Source organism: Mustela nivalis (assembly GCF_964662115.1).
Source record: "Mustela nivalis genome assembly, chromosome: 13".
Lineage (NCBI taxonomy): Eukaryota > Metazoa > Chordata > Mammalia > Carnivora > Mustelidae > Mustela > Mustela nivalis.
In genome coordinates this window covers 76717630-76738761 of record NC_139032.1, presented here as the reverse complement: position 1 = coordinate 76738761, position 21132 = coordinate 76717630, and the positions used below count along the sequence as shown (strand labels likewise).

The 21132-nt window shown below is 50.1% G+C and overlaps 1 protein-coding gene across 3 annotated transcripts in view; it reads left to right on the top strand.

Moving 5' to 3' along the window:
• ASTN2 (astrotactin 2) overlaps window positions 1–21132 on the top strand; it is an 855422-nt gene that overhangs the window by 104131 nt on the left and 730159 nt on the right. For all 3 annotated transcript variants that reach the window (XM_082697137.1, XM_082697136.1, XM_082697135.1), the window contains exon 2: window positions 18966–19153. In XM_082697137.1, coding sequence (XP_082553263.1) covers window positions 18966–19153 — 188 coding nt within the window. The remainder of the gene's footprint in view (window positions 1–18965; window positions 19154–21132) is intronic.

The following is a 21132-nucleotide window of genomic DNA, read 5'->3' as shown; positions in this document are numbered from 1 at the left end:
TGTAAAATCCGGTTGCTAATCTTGCTGCCGCAGCAATGGAATGATTGCTCCCCCACGAGCTTTCACCCCTGCATGGGAGAGGGGAGCTCGGGTGCATGTCCACCCTCCCATCAGCTTTCCTGCGTTCAGGTCGCTGACCTCAGGGTGAGGAGAGCTCATCTTGCAAACGCAGAGCCTGCCATAAAGCACACTGAGGAAAGAGCGTTGACCTTGGGGTTGGGAGGGCAGGCCCTAGTGCCCGTCCAGATGTTTATTGTGGGCGGACCTGAGCCACGCCACGTCCCCTCTTCCAGCCTTGCTTTCGTTGCCTCCAGAATAGGTCTTGGGGTTCATCCAGCTGTGCTGTCCTGGGCTCGACAACCGGGAGTGTGAAAGTTCATCAGCCACCACTCACCCAGTAGAAGCAGCTGCAGGCGGCGGCGTACGAGGAATGTTAGGGCAAGGACCCTGAGCAAGGCTGCGTGGGTCTGAACGCCACCCCTGCGGCTGAAATCCTGTGTGATCCTTGCTAGCGTCTTCGTTTTTCTGAGTCAAGTATGTGCGCACGTCTGCACAGGCATATGCACACACACACTCACACATGGATATACAGAGACATACGGTAACTTTCTGGAAAGGGGGTTATGAGGATTATTCTGAGGTTTTGATTATTATTCTGAGGTTATGTGGGAAAATGCGTGTCTAAGTCTCTTTGGGTCATCGGTGCTCATCCTTGTGGGTAGATGGAGGGCGGGGTTATGTCGGAGGCTGTCTTCCGACATAGTGATTTGGAAAGTCACTATACGAATGTTCTAAAAACATCTGGTCAAGCTGGAGCCTGACCTGTACAACAGACATTGGCCCCCCTCGACCAGGAGTTCCCCAGATGGAAAGCCCAGCCAGTCCCCTCAGCAGGGCCGGCATCTCAAACGGGCCACACAGAGAAGGCGTTTGGCCCACGCTGTTTCTAACAGTCTCTGTTAGAGACTTGACAACCGGGAGTGTGAAAGTTCATCAGCCACCACTCAGACGGACGGAGTCTGCCATCTCTGAAGGCTTCCTCCTTTCCTCCCACCGTCTCTCCCTGTGCCCTCCCACACACTGGCCCATCCTTGTTCCTGCCTCCTTCCCTCCCTTTGTCCCCAGGCTTTCTCTCCTTCTGGGTCTCCTCCTCCTTGGATCAGGCTGGGGAAGTAGCTCCGCGTCATACTGAGAGCTCTTCTGTGGATAGAGCTCTTGTCAGAGGAAGATTCCAGAAGCCGAGCAGTGAAGCATGGTTGGCCAGCTTCTTTCCAGATGCCCCTGTGCTTAGAAAGTGCTTTGCGGCAACCTGACCTGAGTTCGAATCTCCATTTCTGCTTCTTGTTTCCTGCACTCGGCCCTGTAGGCAAAGCCCTACACTTCTTCCTCTGGAAAGTGGGCCTCTCATGGCTACCTTGACAGCATGCCGAGGGCCCTATGACTTGCCGTGTGTAATGGTGTCGAGCGTGGTGTGTGGCTGTAAGAAGGACAAGAGGAGTTTTATCCTGTCATTTCTGCTTCTGGGTTTTCCTGGCCCTGCGTCCATGGTGCTGGCTTGGGCTGGCTTCCTGTGCAGACCTTAGAGTGAGAGCCCCACGGGAATATCACCAGGGCTGCCCAGGGCCCGGCATCACCAGGCTTCTTTCTGCCTCTGTCTCTTTCAAGGACATCAGGCTAGATGGATGAAATAGCAATTCAGGGAGTTTTTTCCCCATAACAAAATCAGAAAGGATTAAGTGGATGGACAGCCCGGGAACAGAGACTGTTCTACTCTCCTTTGCTCCACGATGGCCTGTCAGTCACACTAGGAAGGAGGAAATAGCTTCCTGAGACGGTATGGAAGAGGATTTGATCTTCCTCCTGGAGTACAAGACCAGGCTTCTCGGAGGACAGATCCAGAGATAGTCCCGGGGCTCAGAGGGATGTTTCCTGATGTCAGTTACAGGCCTGTGGATGTGAGGACATAAACTCAGGTTAAATGTATCCGTAGCTGTAGGCAGGTGCATGCTTACACAGATGGTTGGGTTTCTGCCCGTGAATGTGGCCAAGACACCAGGCCACAGATGTGTGAGTTCAAGTATGCATGGCAGTGAGCAAACGGGGTGGTCCAGTTGAACACACTGGGAGAACACGCATCTGTGAGGGCCCCCGATAAGCCTGTCGCCGCTGTGTTAGGGGAGTGTCCATGTGTGTGTGTGCGTGTGCCTGTACATGGAGATGCCTGATTGTAGGGGTCAGGGAGTGCTCCAGGGTGGTACAGGCACAGATAGTCTTTAGGCCAACGTAAGGAAGGGAGCGGTTGTGCAAAATGTACACGGGAGTCCACGTTTGCCAGTGCATTTGGTAACAGCGGTGTTTGTGTGTGTAGATGAACACGTCAGTGTGTGTTCATGCATGCGTGGGGGGAAGTGACTACATGTGGACAGCTGGCATTGGGGTTGCGGGAAATGGGGCTGTTTTCTGGGCAGCACACAGATGCTTAGGTTCATGGAGAGAGGCATGTATCTGTGAGCACAGTTTTGCATTAGGAGCAGAGACCTATATATGGGGACTCCTCTAGTCGGGATCTCTGCAGCTGTTTTCAGAGGATATAAACTTGACTTCACAGGTACCTGTAACTCCCTGGCGTGATGCTCTCCCATATTGTCTAGGGATGACTTCTCTAACTTGATGCTCACTCCCAGGGCCAGCAAACCTCCCAGTGCCATCTGTAAATAGGCACGCTTGCCTATCATAAGGACATTCTGGCAGCATGTTTCCTTCTTGCATATTCCATATCGTGCTGTGGATGGGAACCAGGGTGGTTGTGACAGTGGTGAGAGGGAAACCACCAACGGTCTCTGAAGAGAAATCTTCAGGGAGGATTAAATGCCTGTAGTGGAGGTTCCTGGGATGCTGGGTGGGTAGCCCCCTCTTTTCCCAGAGCCGACACATGGGATCAACTGTGGAATGGAAGGCGGAGCCCTGCGTTCTCTGGTGGCGTGACGTTTCCATGAAGCTGGAGAAGAAGGTCCCCGCACCTTGCCTCCTAAGACATTCTCTAGTCACTCTTCTGAACACCTCTGAGGATAGCTGCTCTCGCATTTTACAGTTGAGAAAGTAAGGTTCAGCGAGGAACACACCTTTCCCTGGGTAACCCAGCAAGTCTGGCAGCGCCAGGAGGCTACTCAGAAATTGGCAGGCGCGACACAACCATTAGTCCTTGAGGTCAAGAGGCTGGATGCTCGCCAGCCCAGTCCCTGACTGACTGTGTAATCTGGGTCAACTCCCTGTACTCCCTGGGTCTGGATTCTTTGGACTCTAAAAGAGAAGTGGAGATTTAGGGAAATGGTGCCCGGATGCTTCAGCAAAGGGCCTGGGGTAGTGAAGATTCCCCAGAAACATTTGCAGAGTTGTCTCAGTCTCCGTTTGCTCCCGGAAGCAGAGCCAGCAAGGTGCGGTGAGGGTTGGGGTTGGGGTTGGGGTTGGGGGCGGGGAGGGCGTGACGGTGTAGAGGTCCTGATTCCCAGTGCAACCCCCTGCTGCTATTCCAGATTGTAAGCACAGTTCTCTAAAGAGGTCACCGGACAGTCACGATTCCTCTTCTCCAGAAATTCACAGTCAAAGGCAGAGCCCAGTGCTTTGGAGCACGCAGTCCCCACTGTGTGTCCTTACCAGAGGAAGAGCCATGCATTTGTCTAGCACAGACGAGGCAGGAGGAGGAGGGGTGGGCTCTGTTGCAGACCTGACTGATCCAATTCTGGGGCCAGGTCTCGTGCTGACATACTAGCTCAACACTACCTGCTCGTGGCTTTATTATGATCTGTAAGTCCTCCGGAAGGTGGGAGTACGAAATGAGAAAATCTGTGCAAACAGCTGGGAACAGAGCCTTGCACACAGTAAGCACTTAATGAATGCTAGCCGTCCTGTTATTTTGGAGGAAGTGGCTACATTATCCTGGACACTGTTCTGGGCCCTTGGATATGGCCCCATCCCTGCCTTTCTGATGCTCATTCTCCAGTGATTATTATGATGCTATTGTCCCCAGTTTCTGTGGGGGAAGGGGAGTCCTTGAGAAGTTAGGTGACCTCTGCCAGGTTCCTGAGCTAACAGCTAGAATGACAGAGGTGGCGACTGGGTGAGCCCATGCTGCATTTGGGAGCTGGGTGTTCAAAATGGGAAGTGATTTTAGCCTTTTCCATTGAGCCGTGTCAGTATTCCAGACATCTTGCATCAGGTTGATTACAATGACCTTGACATAGAGAATAGTATATGCAAAATACCTCTCATGATTTTTCCCCCTTACTTTACTTTCTCCAGTGACCTAGTGAAGGAGTCAAGAGAAAAGTTGGTCCTCCCATTTGACAGATGAGAAGACTGAGGTCTAGAGGTACAAATGCCTCACAAAGGGTCACAGAACCAAGACCAGAGTGGGATTTGTCTTTCCTGACTGCTAGCCTGGAAGTGTGGGGCTAACATTCCATCATCTCACTGGGCATTCTGGCATTCATTTATTTTTTTCTTTTAAACATTTATTTATTTGAGAGAGAGAGAGGTAGAACGAGTGAGTGTGGAGGGGGGCGGGAGCAGAGGGAGAGAAAAAGAGGGAATCTCCAGCAGACCCTGCTCAGTGAGGAGCCTGATGTGGGGCTCCATCCCAACCCTGAGATCATGACCTGAGCCAAAGTCAAGAGTTGGTCTCTTAACCGAACCACCCAGGTGCCCCAGGAATCTGGTATTTAAAACAAAGAAAAACGATTTGTCATAGGGGTCACAGGAGTCCTTGTGTCCCACACGGCTGGAGAAAGGCATCATTTGATATCATTTAGTTACTTACTGTTCTGGTCAGGAGGGACACTGGGGACAGCCTGAGCCTTTTTCTCAGCCTCCGCTGATGCACTCAGAAAATCAAGAAGGTCCTTCCCTCCTCCCCACCCCCAGCCTGGCATCCTCTCCCTGTTCCGTCCCTGCCACAGGGCAGCATCTGTGGCATGGCTCAATTGGACTGAACGGTGTGGGATTGCAAGCCAAAAGGGTCCTGTAATCACCCGACCACTGGCCTGGGGCTGTGCTCCGACTCCGCGTTAGAAGTGAGGGTAACGGCGTGGAGGCAGCCTAACGTTCAAGGCTGCTGTGAACACACTGAGCAGCCACCGGGCTTCTTTAAGGAATATAGGGGAAGATTTTGCTCTGGAAGCAGCAGAGCTGGGAGCCAGTCGATACCCACTCATGCTCTCAAATCAGGGCCACAGAGATTTGATCGGAGGTGGGGCAGAGGGCAATGCGGCAGGACTCTGCCTGGGGGAAATGTTCTGAATCCATTCCTTCTGTTCTGCACAGGCCTGTGGAACACCTCCTCGGACCTGGGTGTTAGAGGGATGGGTTCCAGGAGCAAGGGAGAGCAGGCCTTTCATTGTGAGAAGCTCAGAGGTTCAGGGAGCGGAGGAGAGGTGAGCTGTGAAAGCCCCAAAGTAATGATTAGGATACAGCCTCATAAGCACAGCAGTGAGAAGAGGCAGGGCTCCCCCATCCCAGCATTGGAGGCGGGGAAGGAGGCTTCACAAAGATGGTGACAGTGCGTGTGTAACCAAACACTCAAAACTTAGTGGCTTTTAAAGCATTTTTTTTTTTTTTTAAAGCTCATGATTATTTGGGGTTGGCAGTTTGGTCTGAGCCTAGCTGGGGAGTCCTTCTTCTGCTGGTCTTGGCAGATCCCTGCCACGCTTCCTCGTGTGGCCAATGGGCCACGTTCTGTCCTCATCCAGCAGGTTATCCCAGGCTTCAAGGTTTTCAAGGACAAGAAGAGAGCATGTCCGGACACACACACTTACTTTTCAAGTCCCTGCCCTTGTCGGTTTTTTTTTTTTTTTTTTTTTTGCTGTATCTTTTGGCCAAAGCAAGCTATGCAGCCCACTCTGATTCAGAAGGAGGAAGGATAGACTTACCTGTTGATGGGCATCTGCAATGACACAGCTGGGCGGATGGAAGGAGAAGCATTGTGGATGGTTTAGTCGACTTACAGCTGAGTTCTGAGGACAGATGGGCAACGAAACCTGAGCGTGGCCTTGGGAGAGAGGGGTGGGAGCCAGAGCAGGGAGGCATGCTTCTACAGGGACGGAGTGCCCGCTGGGGACGGCGGCGGGCACGGCTCAGGATGCTGACTGGTCCCGAGCTGAGCCATCGAAAGCCACGTGGTGTGAGCTGGTGCTGTTTTGCTCGATGCTGCCGGGGTGCGATGGTGGGATGAGGGTGAGGTTAGGGGACAGATGGATTCATTATGTTCTCATGTTAAGAGATCTTCACGTGGTTCCTCCCACGTCTGGGTCTCAACCTCTTTTCCACCACTGTGCTTCAGTTTTCTTATCTGTGAAGCTGGAATGGAAAGTCTCGGCCTCTCAGGCCTTGATTTTTTTTTTATTAAAGATTTTATTTATTTATTTGATAGAGAAATCACAGGTAGGCAGAGGTAGGCAGAGAGAGAGGAGGAAGCAGGCTCCCCACTGAGTCGAGAGCCCGATGCAGGACTCGATCCCAGGACCCTGAGATCATGACCTGAGCTCAAGGTAGAGGCTTAACCCACTGAGCCATCCAGGCGCCCCTTAGGCCTTGATTTAAAAAAAAAAAAAATTGAAGATTTATTTACTGGGGCAGAGGGGCAGAGAGAGAATCCTCAAGTAGACTCCCTGCCTCGGACTGGGGAGTGCAGAGCCTTGCGGGGCTCTGACTTGGGACCCTGAGATCATGACCTGAGCTGCACCCAAGAGATGGACATTTAACCGACTGAACCACCCAAGCACCCCTTGGGCCTTGATTTTAATCTTACATTGACCCATATTATCAAGTAAGCCACTATTGGAAAAAAAAAAAAAGCTGAGATAGGACAGATAATAGCAGCTCTTGGCCCAGAAGACTCTCATGACCTAGCAAAGGAAATGAGACTGGTGAGGTTAGCGAACCAGAGAAGGGAGTCGAAAGCCTGCCTGCCAGAGGGGCTTAGAGCTCAGAGGAGAGAGGAAGAAGGCATGTTGGGCTGGGCTCTTTGGAGGAGGTAACTGAGCTGGATTTTGAAAGATGGTGACATCTGTGTTGCAGAAGAGGAATTAGGGCATTTCAGGCAGGAAGTACAGCACGGCGGAAACTGGGAGGCCACCGTGCGGCTTGGGGCTGGTGGACTGTGGTTCCCGTACAGAGGCAGTGGGTGTCCCCCGGCATCTGGCATCAGGACGACGTAATCACGGGAAGGGGTGCCTCCACGCCCAGCATCTCCCGCTCTGCTGCAAGTAGCTGGTGGCAACAGTAGCAGCTCTGTGCACCCTCTTTAGTTTCTGTTGGGCTGCCCGTTTGGTTTTTGCAAGTTTCATTTTTCCTCCCTCGGCCCCAACACTGCATAGCACCATGCTGTCCTGACTCACCCCATTTTATTATCTGTTGGTGTGAACCCAGGTTGGGGTGCTCAGATACGGAACCCTCTGGGTTGAGGTGAGAGGGTTGGGGAACCATCATGGTAGGAGAAACTCTCATGGTAGAATCTTAGGGCTGAGGGAGCGCTGGAGGTCCAGGGGAATTCTACACCCTCCCCCCTTGCTGGGAAAGCACTTTTAGGAGTCCGGGAGGTTCCATCTTTCACCTCTGGCCTGCCCCCACCCCAAATCTTTGTCTCTAGCCTCCTTATGATCCTTGAAGAACATTAGATTGTGAGGCTGTGTGACCTTGGGCAAGTTGTTACCCCTCTCTGGTCTACATTGCCCAGTCAGTAAAATGGTGAATTAGATCACTCATCTCCATTCCTTTACATGCCTTCATCTGTGAGGTTTTCTATGATTCCAGGTTGAAGCCAACAGAGATGACTTAAAAGGGGTGAGGGGAACTGGAGCTCCAGACAGAAGGGTCCTAGATACTGTTTCCAAGTGAAGCAGGAAGTCTGATCTGTAACCTCTGCCACGTTTTTCTCTGTAGTTGGTACCATACCATCCCCCACTGCTGTTGAACAACCTGATTCTTGTCTCGACAGTGGTGAGATAGACAAGGAGTGACGAGAAGACAGACAGCTGTCAGGGAATACGCAGGTGCTAAGTGCTGTGCTGGCTTCTTCCAACATGAGTCATTCTTAGTTCTCAGGACGTTTGTCAGAGATTGCTTTCAGGATTCCCATTTTCCGCATGAGACAAGTGAAGCTCAGGGGGTAAACCTAACTTGGTAAATGTTGCTCAGGAGGAAGGAGCAAAGTGGTCTTAAAAACTTAATTCATGGGGTGCCTGGCTGACTCAGTGGGTTAAAGCCTCTGCCTTCAGTTGAAGTCATGGTCTCAGGGTCCTGGGATCGAGCCCTGCATCAGGCTCTCTGCTCAGCGGGGAGCCTGCTTCCTCCTCTCTCTCTCTACCTGCCTCTCTGCCTACTTGTGATCTCTGTCTGTCAAATAAATAAAAAAAAAAAATTTAATTCACCCCCAGACAGAATGCTTCCTATACCTTTCCCAAGACAGATGTGCATTTTAAAAACAGAGGGCTCAACAGAAATACTCAAACCCCAGCGGATGACTTCTTCTTGATGGAACATGTGATCCGAGCATCTGGCTGACTGGGAGGTGCTGTCCCTGGTACTTACATCACACCCCCAGTGTGGACTTGGTCCCTCTTGTCTTTTCACTCAAATGTGCAAACTCCTTTTCTCAGCCTGGTTAGGAAAGCGGGGCAAACACTGAATTTGGAGTAAGGGAAATGGAGCTTGAATTCATGCTCTGCCCCTTGCTAGATGGAGGACCATGGGAGAGGCCAGTCCCCCGCTGGGACCTCAGGCAGCACATCTGAAGAGTAGGTGTCCTTCTGCCCCCCTTATTCACGTGGGTTTCCCTCCCCTAGCTGACTGCCCGGCACATAAACAGCTGTTGGTGCAAGTTAGTCCCTGTCCCCATTCTTTTGGCTTCCTCTCCCCATCAGTTTGCAGTGTTGTGGAACAGGGGAGGGGGAGAAAAACTCATTGATCGTTTGGGTGCATTAAGGTAAGAAAAGAAAAGTGAGAAACAGCGAACACAAGGGGAAACACAAGGGCATATAGTGAAGCTAAACAACAAAGAAAGACCAGGTGAAAAAATGCAGCGAGGAGCGAGGGAAATGGTACAGGAGAGAATAAGCAGGAGTAATACGATCCAGTTCCAACCACTATCCATCTATTTTCAGACGGAATCTGAAGCGATGTGCTCTTCTCCCTTGCCGATAACTCTTAATTCTCTTCCCCTCCCTTATTTAACTGGATATAACTGTATTATTTATCTCTACTGGGTGGCTAGGGAATGCAGTTTTTTTGGGCAAAAGACACAGTTCCCCAAGGAAGCGGGAAGAGGCAGGCTGGGAGTGGGGGGCAAAGGCAGAGGTAGCTGACAGATGGGAGCGAGGAAGAAGAGGGTGGAAGGTACTCCTGAGGTGTTCTTCTCCACCTGCCACTGCTCTGGCTGGGTCCCAGCCCCACCCCCACCCCCACCCCATCTCTCCACCTTCTACCCCCCAAGCAGCCTCCCCAACTGCACACCACCATGATGCATCTACGGACATGTAACCTGGTCTGACATCAGGACCTTATAGACTTATAAAATGTCCAGATTATAGACTCTACCTGCTAACCTTGTCCAGACCCCTGATAAATGAGGGGCATTAACTCCCTCCTCACGCGTGTTCTCGCAACACCCTATGCATGCTTTCGTGGCCAGTACCAGAGGATTGTCCCCTTCATTGATCTTCCTTTTCCTCCTCTCCTAGATTGTGATTTTCTTGAGGGCAGGGAACTCATGATACGTGTAATGAGTGATATATTCATTCAACAGACATTTATTGGGTACCTACTGTATGCTAAGCACTGAGGACAGCAATTAGCTAGACAGACACGATCTTGCACTAGGATTGAATGAATGATTGATGGGTAAACGGATGAAGAAACTGAAGGAGGGAAGGATGGTGTGTTGTTGCTGCTTAGTGTCCATAGAGGAACATCCGTCCTAGAATGGAAGGTCCGTGAGGGCAGCAATCAAATTGTTCTTTTTGCCCAATCTTTTGCCACAGGACCTAGCACTGTGCCTGGCACATTTTAGGTGGTCTGTAAATATTTATGGTTATATATTACTTTTTTGAAGATTTTTTATTTTAAGCAATCTCTTTGCACAGCGTGGGGCTCAAACTTGCAACCCCTAGATCAAGAGTTGCACACTCTACTGACTGAGCCAGCTGGGTGCCCCATGGAAATTAGATTCTTGAATGGTGGGGATAATGAGTGCATTTGCTTTTAGGATGAAGTGTGGGGCTTTGCAGATTTCTGAGCACATTGCTAGGCATGGCTTTATTTCCTCTTAATTCTATGTTAGGTGTGATATGAGTAGGACAGCTGGCTTGAGTTTCTTCCTGCCACACACACACGCTTCACAAATAAAGAAAGAAAATCATAGAGGTTTACATTTATGGTATTTGGAGAGCTTCATTAGCCTCTAAACTAGGGCTTGGTCTGATTGCATGAAGGAGCCCCAAGTGGGACCTAATATTTCTTATTCTGCCTGGGAGACAGCCTGTAGTTAAGACACGGCAGTCCCCTCTTTATGTCCCTCTCTGCAGACCTGCTATCTAGCCTTCTGTCTCTGTTTCCTCTGTAATGGCGAGCCTCTGCCTTTTCTACTGGCTTCCTCCCACTGGACCCTTTGCACACCTGCAATCCCGCCTTCACTTTTGTGTCATTCCTCCATCCACCATGCCCTCTGCCACATGGCCACTTGTTGAAATCTTGCCCATCTGTTAAGACTCCGCCACAAAGAAACTTTCTAGATCCAGCCAGAAGTCCTCTCCTCTCTTTCAAGCTTTCTACTTTGACTTCTAGTTATTTATGACATGTTTTTTCTCCATTCGTTGGCCCAAGCTCCTGAGGATAGAATCCCTCAATGCCAGATCTCAGAAAAGGTTGGTTGACTGAATCTTTAAAGTGAGCATATATCTGCATCTAACAGATGCAGAGGTAATGTATATTAAATGTAGAAAATGTAGAGAAAAATGAATCAGATCATGATTAAAATCACCTCTGATCTCACCATTTGAAGAGCACTTTCTTGATGATCTGGTGTATTTTGTTCCAGTCTATTTCTTTCCAGCCGTATATATACATACTTATGTCTAAACAGAACCACGGGATTATCTATTTTCTATATAAACTTCCTATCTCCATGAGAATCGCAAACTCCTCGAATGTTTAAAGTCTGTCTTTCTCTTCATTTGCATTCTCTTGAGTGTCTAAACTTGAGCCAGATGTTAAATAAATTTCTGTAGTGTTGCTCTATGGGAAACAAGCCATCATGACTGCCCTGAGTTGGCATTTCTTCTCTGTGTCCTCTTGGAGTGCCCACTTGAATTCAGATAACGGGGCAACCCAGCTCAGCTCAGCAAATGTTTACGAAGCCCTCTGCCCTGCATTTGGCAACTGTGTCAGGCACTCGGGTTCACAAATGGCTCTGATGTGTCCCTGCACTGGAGTCCAGTGAGAGAGGTCAGCTGTATAAACATACTAGTTTTAACATGGGTAAATACCAAACACCGCATAGATAAATACCAGAGACCAAGGCAGTGGTAAAATAGGGTGTTATAATAGTGCGTATGAAGTGAGATGTAACACCTATAACTGGAATGCTTAGTGAGGACCAAGATCTAAGCTAATCTCATTTAATTATCTCATTTAATTCTCATGCTATCTCATTTAATTCTCAAAAGAACTCTATGAGGCGGGTGTTATTATCCTTATTTGACAGACGAGGAAATGGGCACAAATAAGGTAAAGAGTCTGTCCAAAGACACACAGGGGAGCTGGGATTCAAATTCCAGTAGTTGGTCTCTCGGGGTCTGTGATATTACACAGAACACCATATTCCCTCTTTATGGAAGTATAAAGGAATATCTAGTTCATATGGGGGTCACTGAGATCTTCCAGAGAAGGTATGGGGTTGAGTTGCAAAGGCTGTCCCGGCCTCTGAAGAGGCATCTTCAGTTGAGGCAACTAAATGATGTGCTATAAAATTAAACTGATTTCTCTTGGCCTTAAAAGAAAAAAAGGGGTGGGGGGTACCTGGGTGGCTCAGTGCGTTAAGCCTCTGCCTTCGGTTCAGGTCATGATCTCAGGGTCCTGGGATGGAGCCCCACATCGGGCTCTCTGCTCAGTGGGGAGTCTGCTTCCCCCACCCCCACTCTCTCTGCCTGCTTCTCTGCCTACTTGTGATCTCTCTCTGTCAAATAAATGAATAAAATCTTAAAAAAAAAAGCATCTTAAAAAACATTGAATTAGGAAAGAGCGTAGTGGATGTAGAGATTGCATAAATATTTGATCAGATATAATGTGTCAGTGCAGGGAAAGGAGTGAAGAGAAGTAAGGGAGGGGAGAAATGCAGGGGCCAGGCCCCTGAAATTAGATTTTATCCTGAGGGGAGTCAGGAGCCATTGGAAGATTTCAAGCAAGAAAATGATGTGGTCAGATTTATAGGTTAGAAACTTAATCCTGGTAGTCATTTGCATGATGGTTGGAAGGAAGCCTGCAGGTCAGCATGCCAGGAGGGACCTTCCAGGTACTCTCCACTGCCCCCTTGAGATCCATGTTTCCCCCTTTCCTCCCTGCTGAGGGCGCCGGAAGGCTGACCTGTATGATTTGCTCTACCCTTGGGTGTTTGGTTGGAGTTGGCCCACGTGAGGCACCTGCAAGAGATTAGAGGTAGAGGGAGCGTGAGATGGGAGCATGTATTACCCCACCACATCCATGATGGGCCATGCCTTATCAGTAGCCGGCATATTCTGCTGGAGTTCGAAGCCCCTGTCTGGCAGTCCTTTCCTACAGCTGTGTCTGTTTCCTGGTTTTACACATCTCCCTCTCGTCATCCCTTCAGGCCTAGGGTGGTGACAGCTGCTTGCTGTTGCCAACCCTGAGATGCTCCAACACTGGTGTGCCTTTACTCTACCCATGATGATTAATTTTATATGTCAACTTGACTTGGCTTAAGGGATGTCCAGAGAGCTGATAAAACATTATTTCTGAATGTGACCATGAAGGTGATTCTGGAAGAGACGGGCCTTTGGATCAGTAGACCGAGTAAAGGAGAAAGGCCTTTATCAATGGAGCTGGGCATCACTCAACCCACTGAGGGCCTGATAGAACCCGAAGGTGGAGGAAGGGCAGATTTGCTTTCTGCTAGAGCCGGGACATCCATCTTCTCCCAGCACTCCTGGGTCTTGGGCCTTGGGACTCAGACTGGGATATGTACCGTTGGCTTCCTTCATGCTCAGGACTTAGGTTTGGACTGGAACTATGTCACTGGCTTTCCTGGGCCTTCAGCTGGAAGGCGGTAGATTTGGGGACTTTTTGGACTCCATAACCATACAAGCTAACCCTTCATAGTGAGTCTTTTTATATGTGTCTCTATATGTCCTGTTGACTCTGTTTCTCTGGAGAACCCTGACTAATATACTTCCAAAGTCTGTAAACAGCCCCGTCATTAAATACTTCTCAGTGACCTCACTTGAGTGTGTCTTCTCTTCTGGGATGAGACCCTGACTGGCACAAGGCCATTTGAGGTGTTCTACAAGAGCGATGATGAAGGTCAGCAACAAGGCAACCGCTGTAGAGATGCAAAGGAGGGCGTGCATCTGAGATCTGTTTCCTAAGGTCACTCGGCGGAATGACCCCCATGAAGGCCGGAACAGCTAATGGCAAGGGCGGCTGAAGTCAACATCTCTGCCTTCCTCAGTTCTTTGTACCTAGGCAGTGAGTTCATCTCGTGGTTCATCTCATGCAATGTCTGCTCCCCACCCTCCCCCCCCGGGTGAAGCAAAAGACTATTTGCAAACTCATCAGAAGTGCTCTCCGGCCTTCTGCGAATTATCTGCTGGAGGGTCAGCGGAGCTGTGGAATCAGGAGGCGGGTTAGTTAGCCACATGGGAGATGTTACCAAGATGGCTGGTGATCAGAAGAGCTGCTTATTTTCATAATGACCTTCAGGAATTAAATAAAAATACAATGAGTGCCATAGATTAGGAAGAACAAGCCAATTAAAAGCACAACACGCCTTCGGGAATTTTTATTTCTTTTCCAGGAGGCTGAAAGGCATCTGTGGCTGCCGAGGCAGGATGGCGGTCTACCCAGAATCACTGATGAAGGCTGATCCTCTCGCTTGGCTTTAGTGGGGCGGTTGAGGGGATTTGAGCCTATTGAATATTTCACGAGTTGTGGCCCATGGGGGGAGAACAGAGAAAGGTGAAAAGGCAATCCCTGTGTTTCTTTATGATTCCAATATAAAACCTCACTCTCTGAGATGGGAGGGAGGCAGGCGCAGGAGTCAGCCTCCCGCCGGAAGGCATGGTGCACCAATTCTCCCACTTTAATATCTGCTGTTTCATTTTATATTCATCATGTCAGCATAATCTGCCTTTATGGGAATCGTCTTGGTTCCCGACCAAATGCGTTTAGTCCCCCTTTTGCTTTAAGTTTGATTGTAATGTGACTTGAAGACTTCAGTGAAATGTTTATATGGGAGGACTTGGGGAAGAGGAAGGGGAAAATGCAATTGGAAAATCGATCAGCGGGGAATTTCAAGAGCTAGCCTTGGTTATGCTGGTATTACTTTGACCTGTTTTTAATGGACACGAGACTGGCTCTCTGATCAAGTGTACTTCGCTGTTTCCCGACTGCACACCGAGGAGAATATACTCTGTCGCCGGGATACAAAGCCCTTAACCCTGTGTCTGGAGTGTATTTCCAACTGATGTCCTGCCGCACTCCTTACATGTGTGGCTTCAGTGCCCTGAGACCCCGAACCGCCCAGGCCATCTCTGTGCCTCCTTCTCTCCTCTGAAAGCCAACAATACGCCTGTTCTCTGTAACGCTCATGGTACCATGTTTTTAGAGTAGCTCTTTGTCTCTAAGCTAGGAGACTCCTGTCACACCTTCATATTCTCAATGGACCTTTACTTATTCTTTCTTTAATTCTGTAATGAGGCTTAACAATACCTCCATAATCTTATTATGGGTGTGTGTGTGAGTGTGTATGTGTGTGTGTGTGTGTGTGTGTATTCATTATTGGCAACTTAGTAATTTTTCACTGAGCACTTGTGTGCCAGGCACTTTTAAAAGCACTTGAGATATGGCAGGAAATAAGCGAGGTCTCTGCTCTCCTGGGGGGACAGGCATTAAACACATATTTCAGAAAATACCTATGATTCATTTCTAATCATGATAAATGCTATAAAAAGGTTTTTGTAAAGGGGATACCGTAGAGCATAGATGTGTGTGGAGAGGAGAATTTCAGCTAATCCTGGCATAGCCTCTTTGAGCAGGTGTCACTTGGACTCAGAGGCCAATGCCAAGAAGAAGGTGGCTTAAAGGTCTGGGAGGACAGTTCCAGACAGACAGGACAGAGAGTTCTCGCCCCTGAGACGAGAGTGACCCTGGTCTGTTTGAGGAACAGGTGTGAGTCCGGCAGGGCTGGGCACATGAGGGGATGCCAGTAGCAGGTGGGTCAGGATAATGTGCAGAGTCTGGGGCCATATTACGTGGGCAGATGCGCATGTGTGGGCACTGAGATGCCAGCTGGGGAGTGGGGAGAATTTCTGCCACTAAAGGGTTGAGTTTCCTGAAGGCAAGACTGGGCTTCCTTTCCCTCCATGTTCTGAGCTACTGAAGTGCCCACAATGGAGTAGGTGCTCAACAATGTGTGTTAGATGTGTGAACACACACACACGTGAATGAATAAATGAATGAATGAATGGATGGATGGATGAGAGGATGAATGAATGAATACAGGAATGAATGAGTGAATGGTGAAAGACTGCATGAGGGGATGGATGGTGAATGAATGAATGAGGGAATGAATGAATGAGTGGTGAATGAATGAATGGGGTAAATGAGGAAATGAATGAGTGAGGGAATGAACGAACGAGGGAATAAATGAAAGGATGAATGAATGAATGAGGGAATGAATGAATGAGTGGTGAATGAATGAATGGGGTAAATGAGGGAATGAATGAATGAGGGAATGAACGAACGAGGGAATAAATGAAAGGATGAATGAATGATTGAGGGAATGAGTGAATGCGGGAATGAATGGCTGGTCCTTCTGCTTCCACCAGGGCGGGTTTTCTCTCCGAGGCCCCATGGCCCTCCTCCCCACCTCAGCAACAGTTTCCTTCCTTTGTAATAGAGTGAGTCCAGAGCCGATCTCTGTGATTCAATATTTACTGTGTTTCACACACTGTTATTATCATTTAACGTTTACTGTCTGCTGACTGTGCACTCATCGCTGTAGCAAACAAAGAGCTCAATCTAGTTTTGGTTCATGGGCTAATTTAGTCAAGGAAAAGGAGATGTTGCAAGAGCCACCAGCGTAGTAGCAATTGTGCGGACCGGACATCTACTGGGTCCAGCTGGGCATCCGTTCACCAGTGGCCTGAAGCGAGGGGCTGACTCTGGCTGCTCCTCTGTTTCCTGATCTGAGCATGGGGAGGGGGGCTTCTTTGGTGGTGGGATCTTGAGCACAGGCTGCAGAGAGCTCCAGCAGTGAAGACCGCAGATTTAGGCAAGCCTCCCTGTACTCGTTGCATCTCCTCGATCCCAGGCCGTGGCAGTCAGACGCGGCTTGGCCAGGGCCTGCCCGACCACTGGCCCATGAGTCCTTCTTCGTGAGCTGCTGCACGAGAGAGCTATTTGCAGGGCAACCAGTAGCCCGGGGCTCTCTGGGCCTCTGGTTCCAGGCTTTGATGCATGGAAAGAAACATGAGTGAGGGACTGAGCACGCCCATTTACCATAATGTCTTCACCTTGCCTTGGCCCAGCTGGCTGGCGGCCAGAAGAAACTGCTGCCAGTGCTTCAGGTGCTGAGGCCCGGTGGGGTGGTGGGGTGATGGGGGGGGAGAAGGCACTGGAGAGAGACCCGCTTCACACTCTGGGCTCCCAGCCAGTCTCCTGCCCCCAGTGTCCCACAGTGAGCTCTTGGCGTCCTTTGGGGCCCCCGTGTCCTAATTGCTGATGAAGTCTTGTGGTTATCTCCTTCCCCGCTTGACTCTTGGCACAGCAGGTGAAGCCCAGGCGGGTTTTCACTTGGGCTCATAACTTACTACATTCTGGTCACCTTGTCTTTTCCTTGGAATGAGGTAGAGGCTGTTGAGGGTTTCGAGTCGAGGAGTGATGGAGCGAACAGGCTGGGCCAGGAGTCCTCCGGTCCTCTGGCTTCTGGGTGAGAACAGACAGAAAAGCGAGGGAAAGAGCCAGAGAGGAGTCCTGTTAGGAAGCCCGTGTAGCTAGTCAGGCAAGAGAGGGTGGTGCATTGGCCCAGGTGGTTGCAGGAGAAGAGCCAAGAAGGGATGCATCCGGGGTGGCGTTTGGAAGGTCTCCTAGTGGACTCGATCAGGAGTGGGAGAGAAAGCAAGCCCTCAAGGCTGTCTCAAGGATTTTTCCACCGCAGCTCAAGGGGGAATTAGATCCTGTCCCTGTTCATAATAATAATGATAATACATATTAATAGCAACTTTTTATAGCCCGTACTAAGTGCCAGATGCTCTTCCCTAAGGGCTGTTGATTGTGAACCTGAAGGAGTGAGTCTGTGGGGAGTGGGCGATACAAGAATAATTCAGTAGAATTTGGTGAGCAGACATCATCTCTTCAAGGTCACTGTCTTTCCTTCTGTGTCTCCAGGGGCTGCAGAGTGGGGGACCAGGAGAGCTGCTTGGATTAGGGGTTCTAGCTCAGCTTTCCCATCCGTCCTCTTCAAGTGTGTGTGTGTGTGTGTGTGTGTGTGTGTGTGCGCGCATATACACACACATGTTAATGAGATCTGTGGTAATTGCGGGAATACTGCCCCTTGGTCAGCTCCGTGACTTGGGAAGATGGTCCAGAGCCCCAAGCCTCAGACATTATTACGGCTACTTTTCTACAGTGGAGTGCCTCTGTCTCTATGGTAACTCTTGCTTGAATGAAGTCTTGGTAATTCTCCAGGAGCCACCCTTCCTCTTTCTTCACAAGACACCATGAGAGGCCTTCCTTCTAGGACATTTCCAGGGTCGCAGTCCCTCCAGGAGGCAGCGTGATGAGGCCATGGTATGATCTTACTGTGGGCACCACCTGTGCTTGCCAACACTCCCATCATTCAAGAAGAGGCTATGTTGGTGTGGTTATATTGGAAGGAAGTACTATTAGAAGAATAATTTAAAGACCAGTTGATGGAGGGCACCGGGGTGGCTCAGTCTGTGGAGAATCAGCCTTCAGCTCGGGTCATATGAGCACACTGGGCTGGAGCAGCGTCTCTCCAGATACTTTTAAGCCACGGAAACTTGGGTGCCCGCGCGCCCTTCCTGGCCGTGCAGTATATATACTAGCAAAAAAAAAAAAAAACGGAGCTGCTCTGACCAAAGCAGGAGAAACAGGCTCAGATCAGCCCAGTTGCCAAGCTCTGTTCCTAAAAAGGGTAATTTTGAGGCCCCTAGGCTGGGCCAGATGTTCTCTCGGGCTTTTCCAGCTCTGCGGTTCTGCAGCTCATGCTGTGCGTACTTCTAGCTCGGCTTGTGAAGGAGTCACACTCTGAGCCCCCGCTCTGCTCAAGGATGGAGACGTCCTTCCTTCCCCTTCTTCCAGCTCCGTGCCCTCAGGAGAATGTAGGCACTTGAGTCTCTTAATTAGTTTGATTTCCATGCATTGGATTTAGGGGCATGAATGTCCTTACCATGGTCAGTGCTTTCCCCAAGGGCCCCCGACAGACCTGGGTTCAGATTCCGCCTCTGCCACTCTGTTGCTTGGGGAGATTCTCGGTCTCAGGTGACCCATCTTTGAGGGGAAGTGTGGGTCTCCGGCTCTCAGATTGGATGTAGGGAAAGGTGTCCAGGTGCAGAGTAGGTGACTTTTGAGCTCCTGACCACGCAGGGCTCCTTCCAGGCCTGGACTCCTGAGGCGGGGGGGCGTGCCGCTCACCCTGCACCTTTGGTCTTGTCTTGCAGAGATGTCTGGCACGGCGGCGGACATCTCGCTGGTGCACTGGCGGCAGCAGTGGCTGGAGAACGGTACCCTGTATTTCCACGTCTCCATGAGCAGCGCCGGCCAGCTGGCCCGGGCCACCGCGCCCACGCTGCAGGAGCCCTCGGAGATCGTGGAGGAGCAGATGCACATTCTCCACATCTCTGTGATGGTGAGTGAGCGGGGATGCCGCGAGGTGCCGGGGGTGGGGGGTGATGATGGAGAAGTGAGGGGGCGACGGAGGGGGGCGGGGGCTTGCTGGCAGGGGGAGGAAAGAGCTGGCTGAGCGTGAGAGGTTAGAATGCTCAGGAGAAGGTCAGGTGGAGTCTGCAGTGTCCCTTGGACTGACACGTACCCATCCATCATCTGTCAGCTGTGACAAACTAATCGTGCTTCGGAGAAGAGAGGAAAGGGTCTCCCGTTCCTTGGCCTTTTGGCTGACCTCTCTGGGAATAGCTGTTTAACATCTGTCACGTGCTTGGCCTGTTCCGCGGGGGCTGAGGTTCAGTGCTCCAGAAATCAGCGCCTTTCCAAGAAGGTCCGAACAAACAAAATCAGAACAAAGTTGGAGCAGGGCTGCCCTTTCCCGAGTGCCCTTGATGTGCCGGGTACTTTGACCCTCACGAGACCCGCTCTGCAGTGTAGACCATGCATGGTGGCCCTTGGGGCGGGGCTGGGCACAGCGCCATCACATGTGGAAGCCCTTCCCCTGCCCTCATGTTACAGTCAGGAATACTGAGTCAGAGGGGCCAAGCCACTTATCCAAGGTCACATGGCAAGTAAGAGATGGAGCTTCTCTTGGATACTAGAACCCCCAAGCGTGTCTAGCTACAAACCCTGAACTATGTCTTCTTCACTCTTTCTCTCAGTGCAAAAATTCATGGATCATCTATCTAACCATGTATCAGACACTGTGCTGGGCCCCTTTGTGGACATGGTCTCATTGCATTTTCTCCAAGAAAGCATTGAGTCAGGCGTGTCACCTTCACATGAGAGATGGAGTTATGGGCCCAGAGAGCGGGGCAGTGGCCTTCTGTCTCTGCAGAAGCCATGACCAGGAGCTCTTGGAGTCTGCTATCCCTTCAGAGAAGGCTGCTAGGGCTTAAAGTCACTTGAATGGTGGTCTAAAATGCATGTAGGCTCATATTAATGGTTTCTTTAAAAAACGAGTTGATGTCTCTGCATGGTAGATAGGAAAAAACAAATTCATTATGCAGAATGTACAGGGTCTAATTGGCTCAAGACGAGATCTGATAATAGCCATGAGTGACATCCCCCCCAGTGCTTTTCACTCCTCAAGACATTATTTTCTCTTTGAGCACAGCTCTCTCTGCCAGATGCATGAGGGTAGGAAACGTTATTCCCAATCTACGTGTGACAGAGGTGCGGCGCAGAGAGGTGAAGCAATTGGCAGAAGGCCACTCAGCACAGGAGTGCGACCGCCCACCCCTTTCTTTTCCATCTCAACAGCCAACGGTATTTATTGAAAGTCTCCAGTGGGGCCGAGTTTTGCTTTTGGTCTCGGTTCTTCCGATTCCTCTAACACCGCATTCGACACTCTGATGAGGGCTGAGTAAGAGCTTGGAAGTTTTCTCTTTTTGGAAAAACACACACATAGCCCAGCCAGACAGCAGTGTTAATTTTGGACCTAACGCATGCTCGTCACGTGGAGGAACAAATCAAGGCCTTTGTGTTATTCATGGAATGAGTGTGATAGACTTTTCCCATATATATATTTCGCAAATGATACAGCCACATGCCAAGCCCAGTGCGTGCCTGCAGGCTGACTTCGGGGAGCAGGAGGTGAGCACTGCTGTCTCAGGGCCCTCGCTAGAGTCCTCATGGGGTGTGGGACCCCACCGGATGCTAAGAGGGCCTGGTGGGGCGTGCCTTCCCATTTTCAATGTTTGAGAGTGAGACTGTGTTTTGACTAATACTGCTTAAGCATTCTCTGTGTTTGGCACCACACTGACTTACATACATCCTTCCCATAACCCAGTAACCTAGATGGTATCATCTCAATTATAAATGAGCCCTGAATGGGTTTTCTCTGCTTCCGGGTTCAGTGTTAGTTCCACTAAATCACACTCTCTCCCCAAGGACTGGAGGTGTTCTTTACCTTTTTATTCTGCTCTGTGAGTTCCTCTTAGA